General features: G+C 42.9%; 1 protein-coding gene across 1 annotated transcript in view; it reads right to left on the bottom strand.

The window, feature by feature from the left end:
* Positions 1-896: 896 nt before the first annotated feature.
* The window catches only part of lrig3 (leucine-rich repeats and immunoglobulin-like domains 3), a 71,133-nt gene continuing 57,655 nt past the window's right edge, over positions 897-14,374 (bottom strand). The window contains exons 14-19 of the mRNA XM_072485042.1: positions 13,477-13,758; positions 12,791-13,240; positions 10,940-11,095; positions 10,087-10,233; positions 9,727-9,981; positions 897-1,642 (exon numbers count right to left, since the gene is read on the bottom strand). Coding sequence (XP_072341143.1) covers positions 1,398-1,642; positions 9,727-9,981; positions 10,087-10,233; positions 10,940-11,095; positions 12,791-13,240; positions 13,477-13,758 — 1,535 coding nt within the window. The 3' untranslated portion in view covers positions 897-1,397. The remainder of the gene's footprint in view (positions 1,643-9,726; positions 9,982-10,086; positions 10,234-10,939; positions 11,096-12,790; positions 13,241-13,476; positions 13,759-14,374) is intronic.

The following is a 14,374-nucleotide window of genomic DNA, read 5'->3' as shown; positions in this document are numbered from 1 at the left end:
TCATCATTACGATGAACTACAGTATAGAGACGCAACAATATTGATCTTGTTAGGGTCAACACAAAGGGTGCAATTTTCCCAATGTGTTTTCTAAGCGCCAACTCTGGCAGGAAAAGTGGTGTGTAGCCTGCCGGCAAATCCTTAAACACTTGTGGGGGGGAAAAAAAACAGGCGGGTTCCATGTCAAGCTGGTGAGGGAGGCTCAGAATAGCTAAGGCTCCTGATAGATTGGGGCGCCCTTTAAAATAGATCAATAGATCATCCCATGGACACAGAACCCCTTTCCCCCAAAATCTCATCAACGGAGGCCCAGTCCAGAGGGCAGCACCCACATGACTTCATCTCTCTTTCCTCTCTCTCCCCCCCCCCCCCCCCCCCCCCCCCGGCCGGTCGTACAGATCCGGTGGAATCTATTTGCCAGTTCCCCGATTTTCAAAGCCAATGATGAACCACACTGGGGGTGGGTAGAAGAGAGAAAACCACTTTCTAGTGTGTGGGGGTGGGATGTTACAGCAGGAAGGCCCAATCATATTTTATTTAAATGTATTTATAATGGGAGTTCCCATCATTGCATGACAGGAACCCAATTAAGTCATTGGAAGGTTGCGGGAACAATCGAGCAGGGACAATAAAGCGAGGAAATCCCATCAGCATAAATGCCATTTTCGGTGTCCCACTCTATTCTCCATCCCCTCTGCCATTTCCACCCGCCGAAAACAGAGGTGGAAAATTCCCCTCATCTTTTAAGTGCAAATATTCTTCTTCTAGATGTTATCATGGTCACTCAATCACTTTCAGCAGCAGTGGAACTGGGTTAAGAGCATAATGCAAGTAATAAAGATTCCATAGTGAGCAAATTCAAGTCAGAAAGCAAATACACTGGGCTCCTTTATAAATATAGTTCAAAGCCAACTGCCATTTTATTGCCAACATAAATGTGCAAACAAGGCACTAAAATTCTGACCTATAGTCAAAATTAGCACCACATAACTAACGTGCTGTACCGCCAATGATAAATTTTAGCATACCAACAAGAAATTTCGGTAAAAAAGTATCCCCTATTATACAAACATAGGTAAAATACTGGTTAATTATTTACATAATTTACAGGTGAAAAATTTATAATATTCAGTAAAAAAAAAGTATAAAATAATAAAAAATATAGCAAATTCACCAGACTTCAGAAGGATAGTGTTCTCAAAATAAAAGCATACATTGGCAATGTTTCCTCTTTGTTCATCAACCATCAGTTTATGCCGATCTACAACCAGTTCAAGATACAAGTATTTCCTAAATGAAAGTATCAGTTTCTGGAAAACTGAAGCCACACGGCTTTATGAGGTAGTTTTTTTCCAAGTTTCTCTTTGGTACAATAAATTTCAGTATGGTAGTAGTGTCTACGTATGAACTCCATAAGGTTGAAATGTTTGAGTCCTGCATTTATCAACGGTGTGTTCATAAGTACTATGATGTTGCCCAGTAACAGAAACTGAGGGATTCTCTGACTCTTCTTCAGCCTCAGAGTCTGTGTCCAACGAGGCTTGAGGATTATGCTGAAAAGTTAACGATGGAGATTCAGCTGGTTGGGTACAGTTAGAATAGGGATCTTGGAATGTTCTCCACAAAGGTTTTCCAAATGTCCCTTGAAACAAGAAGAGATGCAAGTGTCAAAAAAGCAGGAGATCTTCCAAGTTAGTTGCACAAATTTTCAAACTGTTAATCTACACAATACAATTTTGCTTTTACTACCAACATCAAATGGCATTTCTGATTATGCAGCATATATAAATAAAAACTTCAGAAAAAGACATGGACCAATGGTGTAGTGTAAACATCAAAAACATAGTACAAAATATGAAGAATTAAATGCAGTACCACAGGGATTCAAGGGATATGGGAAAATGGGTGAGAAAGCAGAGTTGAGGTACAAGAGCAGCCATGATCAAATTGAATGGCGGAGTACGTTCGAGGAGCCAAATGATCTACTCCTGCTCAGAGATCTTATGTTACTCTGTACACACAGAAATACAAATGGACTGCAAATTTAAAACCTAACGCACAAAACATCATTTGCATCGCATTTATCCCTTTGTCTTGTACAAACTTATGAAAAATTGCATCAAGAGTTTTTGCTGCCAACTGAAATATTATAACAGAGGGTTGTGAACAAAGTAAGCTGAAAGATAATGAAGCAATTTGGCCCCTTTAAGGAGCGGTGGTTACCAATCAGGGGATCAGAGTTGGAGTGAGGGGGAGGGGGTGTGAGATAACCATCACAAGGGCCACGGGGGTCACTATAGATCTCCCTGTGGGGCTCGTCGTAGAGTAAGAGTTCCAGTGGTAGCATGTAGAGGCCGGCCCGGACTGGGTAATCCAATAGCCCCGGGCTGGGGCATTTTTGTTGTATGCTGCAGTAGCGGCTTTAGCTTTTGGATTAAAATAAACCTGTTCAGCCTTCTTTGTGACTCCAGGATCATGACAGTGGGGGTTCACCCGAGCAAGCGTGGGCTTTTACCTCAGATCGATTTTGGACGCTGGCTGGCAGCCACAAAGCTACAAGGCTCTAAGATAGTATGCTGTAAATAAACATTATTTGTTTCATACCTAGCTGGTGAGCCAATGCTATTACATTGGCGATAAGGCTGTGTGGTCCCAACACAGAACCCTTGAGGTCAAAGTTAGGTGGCAAAACTGAAGTGTGCTACAGGAAAAATGCTTCTATTCAGTCCATTAGATCTCTTTGATGCCTCCATTAAGGATTGGACATAATATCCAGAAGATTTACATTACTAAATGTTTAATGGAAGTGAAGTTGGGGAAGGCAGTGGAAATCCTTTTAAGCGCATGTGGGATTCAGGCCTACAGTCTGATCCACAGCCTTGTGTCCCTGAATGTGCCTGATTCTAGTTCATGCACGGAGATGGTGGATTTGATGAAGGCACACCATCATCCAAAGTCCTCCGTTATCCTGCAGCGTTTTCAGTTTAATTCCATGGGGAGAGCCCCGAGAGAGACCATTGCAATCTTCATTGCGAAGCTAAATTGCAGAGCACTGCAACTTCAGGGCTACCCTGAACGACATGCTGAAATCTCACTTATTTGTGGAGTCAATAATGAGGCCATTCAAAGGAAGCTGCTAATGGAGGCATATATCAATTTTAAAAAGGTGCTGGAGATAGCACTAACGATGGAGAGCACTGCAAAGGGCGTACAGGAGCTTCCGGCCGTGCAAAATGGCAGCGTGGTTCATCAGTTAGGGAGGGAAACTGCAGTCAGCAGTGATACCAAAAGTGAGAAACCAGTTTTAAACGGGAAGCAAATGTAGCAGCAAGCTACATTTTAATGCAAGGATTAAAGGAGTGTGTTACTAGTGCGGGGGTAATCACTCCCCAGAAGCTTGCATTTAAGGAAGTAGAATGCTATTCATGTAACAGAAAGGGGTACTTGAGGCACTGGTGTAACCAAGCCTACTCAGCGTTAAAGGCAGTGCCTTTAACTCAGTGCATCACAAGTACACAGTATAGAAATATCCCTACAAATGGCGAGTGTTCAGTCACTGAAAAGCATGAAAGTGGGCAAAGTAGCCCCCATGATGGTGTTTTGGTTCATGGTAAACCTACAGAGATGGAAATAGACACGGAGGCGTCAGATACGGTAATAGGGGTGACTTGCACACGTACTTGCAAGAATGGGCTCAGACTTTGGGTTGAAGGAGTACATCAGCAAAATTTGTGACTTTACAGGATAGGTCATCAAGATCATCGGTATTATTACCGTACCTACGCAACTCCCATCAACTGTTGTTTCAGGCCAAGGGCCAAAGTATACTGGGCTGCAAATGGCTCAAAGAAATTAAATTCAATTGCACAGAATTTTTTCAAATAAAAGGAGGCCTGCTAGAATTAATAAAGAAATACGAAGATGTATTTTGCGATGAGCTGGAGTAAATTTTACGGGCCTGCAGACAAAGATCCAGCAGAAGTGCTCAATGGCCTTTCAGGGCCATACCAGTGCCCTGTGCCTCGTTAGAAAAGGTGGAGAGAGATTTGAAACGGTTAGAAGAACTGGGAATCATCTGGCCTGTCCAATTTGAAGAATGGATAGCCCCATATTCCCGGTGACAAAACCAGACAAGTATGTCCGCATTTGTGGAGACTACAACCTGACCGTGAATCAGCCAAGCTAAATAAGCCCCCCATACCAAAGATAGAAGATTACAGCAGCTGGAGGTGGACGATGCTTCCCGAAGTTATATTACAATTAACACACACCAAGGTTTGCTCCTGTATAACCCCGCCTGCCTTTCGGTGTGTCGTCAGCTTGTGCCATCAGAGACCGATGGAAAGGTTGTTGCAAGGATTGCAATGTGTAATAATACACCTGGCTGATGTATTGATAATGGGATTGTCGGAAGCCGAGCATGAAAATCGCTTATTGTCACAAGTAGGTTATGGGGATGGGGTGGAGATGTTGACCTTGGGTAAGGTGCTTTTTCCAAGACTCGATGGGCCGAATGGCCTCCTTCTGCACTGTAAATTCTATGATAATCTATGATGATGATAATCTAGGCTTCAATGAAGTTACTGTGAAAAGCCCCTAGTCGCCACATTCCGGCGCCTGTTCGGCGAGGCTGGTGCGGGAACTGAACCGTGCTGCTGGCCTGCTTTAAAAGCCAGCGATTTAGCCCAGTGTGCTAAACCAGCCCCTCATCTAGCTGACTTAAAAGAGATGCTAAGAAGATTTCAAGAGGCTGGAGTTTGCCTCCAGGAGGCATGTACGTTTCAGGCCAACAAAGAGGTTTACCTGGGTTACTAGGTAATTGCACGCCATGGAAGACTAGATTAGAGCAATAAAGGAGGCACCTGCTCCCAGAAACACATTTGGGCCTAAATCTTGGGAATGGCGAATTATTGTGGACATTATTGTCTTAGGACCAGACCAAATTATTGATGGGTTGGTGTCTTAGGACCAGACCAAGTCTGGTGTTTCTGAATTTGCCAGGGAGGGTAGAGGCCAGACAGAAGAAAAACCATGATTCAGGCAGAGTAGCAAGGTAATTTGCAATAGATGAACCAGTGTCTTTCAGAAATTTCAGAAGCAGGCCAAGGTGGGTCATAGGAGTTGTTGTAGCCAAGACAGGATCACAGTCTTACAAAACATACAAGATAAGAATAGTCAGGAAACATGTGGACCACTTACGTGGACAGTTGTCCCAGCATCCAGTACTACAGCCCAAAACCATATTGTCAGCAGGAAAGGTTGCTGGTTGTGAAAATAGTGAAAAACAGAGTCATCCTATGACAGGAGAGTCTGCTGTCATCATAGAAATGGTTAAGTTGCCAGTACCCAAGGTGCAGCAGTTTCTTCAAAACGTACCTCAGCAGAAGCACCCAAGTTGGTGGAGTTACACTGCTCTACCAGAAAGCATCAATGATACTAAATCTATAATGGGTTAAATGCATTGTGGATTGTATAGTTTAACTGTTATCTTTGTATAAGGACGTAGAGGGGGGGGCGATGTGATGCTGGCCCGTTTAAGGGGTGATCAACCGTTAGAAAAACCAATCAGGGTGGGTGTGATAACCCTCATGAGGACCATAGGGGATCACTAATTGATCTCACCGTAGGGCCCACAGAGTAAGAGTTCCTATGGTAGCAGGTGGAGGCCTGCCCAGCTGGGACTCGTTAGTGAGCCCTTTAAATGCTGCTCCCAGAGATGAAGTTCAGATAGTCCCAGGGTGGAACATTGTGTATTACTCCGCAGTAGCGACATTTTATTTTAACTCAAAAGATACTTGTTTAGCTGCCTTCTTTCTGTCTCCTGGATTACTACATTGGTTACCAGAGGACGAGATTCAGGACACCCCTTCTTGAAATACCAGTAAGGAACGAAGTGCAAGGAAAATCCACATATGCCCTTATTCAGAAATCCCGAGCCGTATGATATGGGCATAGAAAACTGGCGCCAGTCTGCCGAAAGAATGGGCTATTTATTTTGTGCTAACGACATAGAAAGTGACGACCGACACAAGGCAATCCTGACTACTTGTGGAGTCCCGATGTTAGGCATCATTAAGAGATTGACGTACCAGCAGCCCGGACTAGAAAACCTGTAACAAACTGGCAGTTGGTGGAAAACCAGTGTGACCAAGACCATCAGTAAGTCTCCAGCGTTAGATTTAACACGGCTGGAAGGACTCTTGGAGAATCCTGTGGCCAAAGGCAATGCCCACGGCAAGGCTGCCATCAACAATGTGTGCCGCCCAGGCCGGAAGCTAAAGCCACCTCAAGCCCAGGCCTTATAAATCCACCACCCAAACAAGGACAAAATGATACAGTTGAAGTTTGTCATCCCCATGGTGCCCCAATTAAACTCAAATTCCAGGTCAAAAATCACTCCCCGAGTCACCGTCTCCATTATTGTGAACAGACCTTCAGGCAGCTCGAAATGAGCTTCATGCCCCATGGCCTGCGAGACACCAAGGCCAGGTTGGCCACGTATACAGGGGAACCTCTATGGATTGTATGAACTATAGTGGCACCAGCTACCCATGGGCAGCAGATGGTCCAACTCATTTTGATCGTTGTAAGGGGACTAAGACCTAGTGTTCTAGGCAAAGGCTGGCTCCAACGGATCCGTTTGGACTGCCGGCAAATAATCAAAATGGGAATTCGCTGTCTATACGAGGTCGTCGGAAAATACTAAGGTTTTTCAGGAAGCCTTGGCAAAATCAAGGGCAAAAATCTATGTAGACCCCGATGCCCTACCGATGTATTTCAGGGCACGACCGGTCCCCTTTGCCTTGCTCAGCAAGGCAGAGTCCGACCTTGGGCGATTGGAGTCTTGGCATCATATGCTCTGTACAATTTACAGAATGGGCCGCAACAGTCGTCCTGGTCCTCGTGCCCAACAAGTCTGTTGCCTTTGTGGGGACTATAGACTGTTCAACAAAAAAGAACATCAGGCAAACCTGGAGTAATTCCTATGACGATTCTCTAATGCAGGTGTCCACCTCAAAGGTGAATGTTTCAGCCGGGGAAGGGTAACTTACGTCAGGTACTGCATCGGTAAATACAGCCTGCACCTGGTAGAGGACAAAGTGATGCCCATAAAAGGGCCATCCACCCCCGGATACACAACAGGACTGAAGTCGTTCCTTGGCCGCAATTACGGGAACTTTATTGGTACCCCTATACGCACTGTTGAAGAAGCACTTTGGTCTTGGCAGGCATTACAAGACGAGACATAAAAGTGAAACGTTATCGTCCAACATCTTGGCGCACTACGATCCCACAATATTAGTGTGCGATGCTTCTCCGTACGGAGTAGGGGAAGTCCTCTCCCACTGATGGGACTGAGCAACCAATGCATATGTATCATGAACCTTGGCAGATGCAAAATGACACTATGCCCAAATTGAAAGAGGGACTGGCCATGATATTTGGAGTAAAGAAAATCCATATGTACATCTCCCGCTGGCATTTTATGATGTAGGTCTTTTTCAGGGCAAAGAGATCCCTCCATCGCCTTGGCACATATCCAACAGTGGACACTATTGTTGGTGGTCTATGCATACTCCTTCGAACAATGCCCTGGCACAGACATCGTCAATGCTACCACCGAGCCGCCCCCAACTGTTGCTGGTGGTGGTGGGGGAAATCATTAATCAGTCTCCCCATGGGTCTTGTAGGATACGAGTTCCCACGGTAGCAAGCGTACGTCCACCCAGCTGGGAATTACTGCTCCCAGGCCTGAACTGGCAGTTACGATAGCCCCGGGCTGGGGCATGTTTTGTTGCATGCTGCTGTAGCGGCTTTATCTTTGGAGTTAGAATAAACTTAGCCTTCTTCTGTGCGTCTCCCAGATTAATACAGTTGGGGTTCACCCTAGCAAGCGATTCCAGGCGCTGACTGACAGCCAGGAAGCTGCAGGACTTTAAGATAGTATGATGCAAATAAATGTCAGTTGTTTCGTACTAAGTGTGAGCCAAAGTTATTACACAGTTCAATTTTTTGTGGTGACATGTGTTACAGAAATGTAAATGGACCATAGGAGCTCCAAGTGTGCTGGTTTTCAAAAGAGGAAAAAAGTCACACATGAAGTTACTTCTAAATCTATTGAAAGATTTTAAGTTGGCGACACATTAGTGTTCAGTGAAAGATGGAGCCATAAGATAAATTCTTTCCCCTTCATAGCCAGCGAAGCAGAAAGGATCTGTAAATTTTTAATCCTGAACTAAAGTAGAATAAGGAAGATTCACTGAACCACAAAAATCATAGTGTTCTTTGAACATTACTCAAGTTTCTAGTTTAGTTGTATTGACACAATTCTTTGCTCCTTTTTCAACCCAAGCCCCAGACGGCAAAAAAAGAAAGAGAAACTAGCATGGAATTGATGCTGCAACTAAAAGGATATAATTAATAAAAAGCATACATCCTTTTTTCAATTAAATCTGGGGCTGCACGGTGGTTGGCACTGCTGCCTCACAGCGCTGGGGCTTGATTCTGGCCTTGGGCGATTGAGTGTGTTCACCCAGAACCTGCGTGGGTTTCCTCTCCGGTTTCCTCCCGCAGTCCATAGATGTGGTTAGGTGGATTGGCTGTGATCAATGCGCGGGGTTACAGGGATTGGGTGGGGGGAGTCGAGCAAGGTAAAGTGTTCTATTGGAGGGTCAGTGCAGTCGCAAATGGGCTGAATAACCTCCTTCCGCACTGTCGGGAATCAAGGGATCCTAATAGTCCAATTTTAGATCTATACATGTTTTTGTTTTACCATAGTGCCCAATTCTTTTTTTCCCCCCAATTAAGGGGCAATCCACCTACACTGCACATTTTTGGATTGTGGGGTTGAGACCCATGCAGACACGGGTAGAATCGACAGTGACCCAGGGTTGGAATCGAACCCGGGACCTCGGCGTCGTCAGGCAGCAGTTCTTGCCACTGTGCCGCCTAGATCTATACATGTTACAATAGAAATATGATCGTACTTTGGAGAAAGAAAAATAATCTGGACTGTCACTGACAGCTCCTCTGATATCAGTTGATTAATGAGTAGCTGAACCACACAGGCTTCTAGATCCCAAGTTACATCACCAGTTTATGACAGGGCAGTGATTTTAGTCAGACTGGTAAGAGCACTAAAGAGCACTAAAGGGTTATCTGGACTCGAAAGGTTAGCCCTTTTCTCTCCCTACAGATGCTGCCAGACCTGCTGAGATTTTCCAGCATTTTCTCTTTTGGTAAGAGCACTAGTTTGCTTCAATGGCTTTGTGTGACGGAAAGAAGCTGAAAACAAATTGGCCGAAGATCCTGGGCTGGATTCTCCGCCCCGCCACATTTCTGCCCCGACCCGCCGGGATTCTCCGTTACGCCAGGGGGTCAATGGGGTTTCCCATTGTGGGGCAGCCCCATGCCGTCGAGAAACCCCCGGGCACCGGCAAAACGGAGAATCCCGCCGGCACCCCCTGACTTTGCATGCACACTTTGTTACTGAATGACAACAATGAGGTAAAAACAATTTGTGCTTGAATTATCAAAGTGAACAAACAGAATTCTTAAAATAATTAGTGCCACATCAACTTTAAATATCTACGTGTGGCAAAATTGACATATAAAAAGAGGAACATTGCAATGGTTAAAAAAAATTAACATTTGATCACCCAACAGGAGCATCTAATCTTTTTATAATCCTTTCATTGTACAGATCAGGGAAAAGAAAATACCTACCACCATACATGGTTGCTGGCAGTTTTTCTGGATTCCTGCTCGAAACCGGAATGCTGACAGCAGACCCTTTGTGCAGAGTTTTCATAGAATTGAACAAGTTTGAATTTGGGAGTTGTACAATTATCTTCGCAATAGCTTGGTCGATAGGGTCTTCTGGAGACACTTGGGTGTATTGACAATATTTATTTTTCTTTGATAGTATGCGGGAATCATCATAGGCACCTGCACAAACCACCACCTGATCAGAGCTTCCATCTGGTTTGAATAACAAATATTAGAGTGAAAAACAGACGTTTTGCATGGTCAACATTTCTGCATCTGCAGCATTCTGATTTTATATCGTACTTAATTTGCATTTACCTTGTTGATGCATTCCTTGCAGCGTTTCAGAATCATACACAATTCCTCCCATGTACCCTGAGCCTGGTTGGTCTGTGTCATGAAAAGCTAGTGGGTCAGCCATACCTTCTATATCTGTGTCACTTCCATTGTCAATGTGACCAAGATCTGAAACAAAACAAAATAAATTATAATTAAGCTGATCCATCCAACATTTTTCCCCAAATATCTCCTTTTCTGTACATTACCTTTAACAAAAATCATTGTCTATCACATTTCTGAAATATCATCAATTCCCTCCTGCTGCTTACTACCGAACAGGGAGGGGGCGTTGTAGAATGGTTTCATCTTCCCTCCAATGGAATGGTGTTTGTGGAAGTCAATATACAAAACACATCATTCTGGTTTAGCAGTTAAATAATAATAATCTTTATTGGTGTGACAAGTAGGCTTACATTAACACTGCAATGAAGTTACTGTGAAAAGTCCGTAGTCGCCACACTGGAGTCTGTTTGGGTACACCAAGGGAGAATTCAGAATGTCCAATTCACCTAACAAGCACGTTTTTCGGGACTTGTGGGAGGAAACTGGAGCACCCGGAGGAAACCCACAGAGACACGAGGAGAACGTGCAGACGCCGCACAGACAGTGACCCAAGCCGGGATTCGAACCCGGGTCCCTGGCGCTGTGAAGCAACAGTCTAACCACTGCGCTACCATGCCGTTATGTTAGCAGTTAGGACGTGCGCGCATATGAGCGGTGAACATTCACCAAAATAAGTTTAGTGTAAATGAAGGCAGTTGGATTATTGTGATACTTTGAGGACTTTTCCTCAAGTTAATTTGCAAAAATGCAAGTTAATTTGAATGCTTACCATCACTTCCTCTGTGAAGTAAATATCCATTCATAGAAGCAGCCATAAGCTGATGATGACTTCCAGCTTCCGATCGTCCATACCCTTCCTGGCGATCTGATAGTGTTCCCTGCGATGACAAGTAGCTTGGGATATCTGCAGGTAAGTGTGTCTCATCTGTGAAACAAATATTATAATCCAAAATGTTAATTTATAGCTAGAACATATTGGTTTTAATCATCAACTCAATTTTTAAAAACCTACCACATAAAATTCCTTAAAGTCACTTTAGTTCCCTTTCAGACCGAAAATATTTTGGTTCAATACATTCATGGCAAATGCAGCCAATTTTTCAATACAGCATTAATAATGGAGAAACACTTTTGGAAGTTACTCTGTAATCTCCTTCCTAAGCAACACTGGTGTGTTGTATGTAATTATTATAATCTCTTCTATGGTCTCATACCCTTGTATAACCATCAAAATTACAACTGTTTGTAATATAGTGCATTCAATTTGAGTTTTACATGTAATTCTTCCACTAAGGAAAATGAAGTAGCAGTAAGGCAAGAAGTTCAGTGTGTAAATACTACATAAGATACAGCATGGAGCCCTGCTGGCCAAAGAGACCTGAATATGATACTGGCACTTGTGTTAAGTTTGGCCATCTCAATGATGCCAATGATAAGTTAAAACAAATGGCCTCAGGAGCTCCAATGACAAGGATGGGAAGGATTCTTTGTCTCTGGTCACTACACAGTGCATCCTGCTAGACCACTATAGAGACATTAATGGGAGGCAGGGACAGGCTCCCCACAGCCAACAAAGGAATGGCTACGATGGTAGGTTTACAGCATTCAGAAGAGAAAGAATGACAGTAAGGAATGAAAGTAAGCAAAATGCTTATTTATACTCTATATTGATCAGGGATATATCCAGTGATGCTACAATATTATCTATATGTTATCTGTGATTCTCAAAACAGCCAATCTGAAAGAGCAAAACGATTTTAATAAACAAAAACGTCCTGAAATATTAAAATTTCAACTTCTTTTTTAGCCCCTTTTTCCTTCCATATTATATTCATAATAAAAACTCAAGATAGTTTAATTTAAAGCACCCTATTCTGCACAATGAGCTATCAAAAGAGAAACAATATATTTTACACTTGGGAATAAATGCTGAACATTTTGTCTTCAATGCTTTCAAACACAAAATTGCAAGTACAGGTGCAAATGTTGAGTAAATTATCAAGGGATCATTCCTATTTTAATGATTTTTTAAATAAGGGTGGGTGGGGAGGGAGAAGAGGTTAAATAAAAACAATAGAAGAGCTTATAGGAAAAAGTTTGCCAGCTCCTATGACGGCTCTGTAATTCAATCCAGTGAAAGCGGAGTCTTGCACATTAGTAACATCTCACGTTCGATCCCTAACATGTGTTGACTTAAATGATCTCAATGGAAGTCAGTACACTACAACCTCTCCCAGGATGTTTGCGCAAGAGGAGGAAAAGAAAATAATTTTTTAAATCAGCAGGGTTTCTCTTTAGCGATTGTTAGTGGCCTAACAAGTACACATGCCTGGATGTGAAACAATTTCAGTATTAAGCTGTTTGTGACTCTCCCCATTGCGGATTAGTGTGCCAACTTACAGTCACGGTCCAGTCACAAATAACACATTTCCAGGGTGATCCCTATTTATAGAATTGTACCCTCGCCCAGCAAGAGTCAATGGAATAATGTAAAATTGTATGTTTTCTATTATTTTTATTTCGAACTCTTCTCAAAATAAATAAGAGGGGAAAGAGAAATAAGGATAGATAGAATGTCTGCGTGCTTTTAGTGATAAATAACTTCAAAGCATTCTCATACCTGTATTTGTTACACTGCAGTCTTCACTCTTCCTTCTTGTATGGTAAATAATAACCACCCAGACTAAAGAAGTGCCAACCACACAGCAGACCACAGCTATGATTACAATTCCAATCGTCGACCATCCATCCTCTTCAAACGGTGCAGCACTCTGCGTAGAATCACAATTTGGTATAGGAATGACATTTAGACGTATGTGGCCCCGCTCAGTTCCAAGGGTATTTGACATTTCACAAGTGTACTTCCCAGCATCTTCCAGGTTGGAGTCTACAATAATCAGCAGTTGATTTCCAGCAGCGAAAAAGTGTCTTTCAGTCACTGTTAATGGGCTATCATCTTTGGTCCAGTTTAACCTCGGCGGGGGACTTCCAGCAGCTATGCATTGCAGAACCGCAGTTTCACCTTTTGCTACTGTTTTATCAACCAGAGGGCGCACAAATGAAGGTGTTTCTGTATAAAAAGAACACATCAGATCATTATTTCTTAAATTTCTTTCACAGCTGATGTCTCAAAAATAATGCATAGGTTAAACGATGCAGATCACACAAGCTGCAAAAGATAATTCATCAATTATGTTGAGCTGTTTCACATTAACTTACATTGTAATGTTTCACATTATATAAATGAACACTACATATCTATTTCTAAAATGTATTTACATTCATTGAGTAATGACATTGTCTCACCTAGTACAGTTAGTGTTGCATTGGCTGAAATGGCTCCCGCGTTATTTTGAGCAGTGCAACTATAGATTCCAATGTCCTCTATTTTCACATCTACAATAAAAAATACATCGTCCTCTGGCATAACGTGCATCCTTCTCTCTCGTGCAGCAGGGAAATCAGTGCCACCATCTTTTTGCCAGGCTATCTGGGGTGTTGGGTGACCAACAGCGGCACATTCTAAACGGGCCATAGCTCCTGCTCGAATTGTAAGGTCAGTTGGTGATTTTGTAAAGGATGGCAACACTGCAAAGCAAAACACAAAATTAAAATTATGGAAGATATTGCTAGCATATCTAATGGACATCTTGATTCCATAAACAACTGAGTTTACTCAAACCTTAACTACAAGTGAACTAAGGAAATAGAACATGCTAGAAATACACAACATCCCTGGTAGAAAAGACTGGCAGTGATGTTTCAACAGAGCAAATGATGTGGCACAGTCACCACCTGCGAGAAGCAAGGCAAGTAGCGAGGTTTCATCCACTGTGTGGGAGTGTCAACAATTACCAGTAGTTTATTTCTGCCATTTTAGATTTCCAGCAATTGTTTTTAAATGTGAACTAGAGAGGGTCTCTCTCCATTGTTTTACTCCACTGTGATTCATCCACTTCTGCTACTTTTTACACTAACAATTATCACAGTCTGCGACATAGAGGTGATCAGATAATAAGGAATAAGCATGGAGCAATGCCAGTTTCTTTCTCAAATTAACTAGTAGGCAGAGCACAGCATGTTGTACAAAGAGTCAACAAAGCCACAACTACTGTCCAGATAATTACTTATTTTTATTTGTGCATGGGATGTGGGCATCACTGGCAAGGCCTGCTTTCTTTTGCCCATCCTTATTTGCCCTTTG

The sequence above is a fragment of the Scyliorhinus torazame genome, chromosome 19, assembly GCF_047496885.1.
Source record: "Scyliorhinus torazame isolate Kashiwa2021f chromosome 19, sScyTor2.1, whole genome shotgun sequence".
Lineage (NCBI taxonomy): Eukaryota > Metazoa > Chordata > Chondrichthyes > Carcharhiniformes > Scyliorhinidae > Scyliorhinus > Scyliorhinus torazame.
The sequence above is the reverse complement of the archived record's forward strand: the minus strand, read 5'-3'. Positions and strand labels throughout refer to the sequence as shown.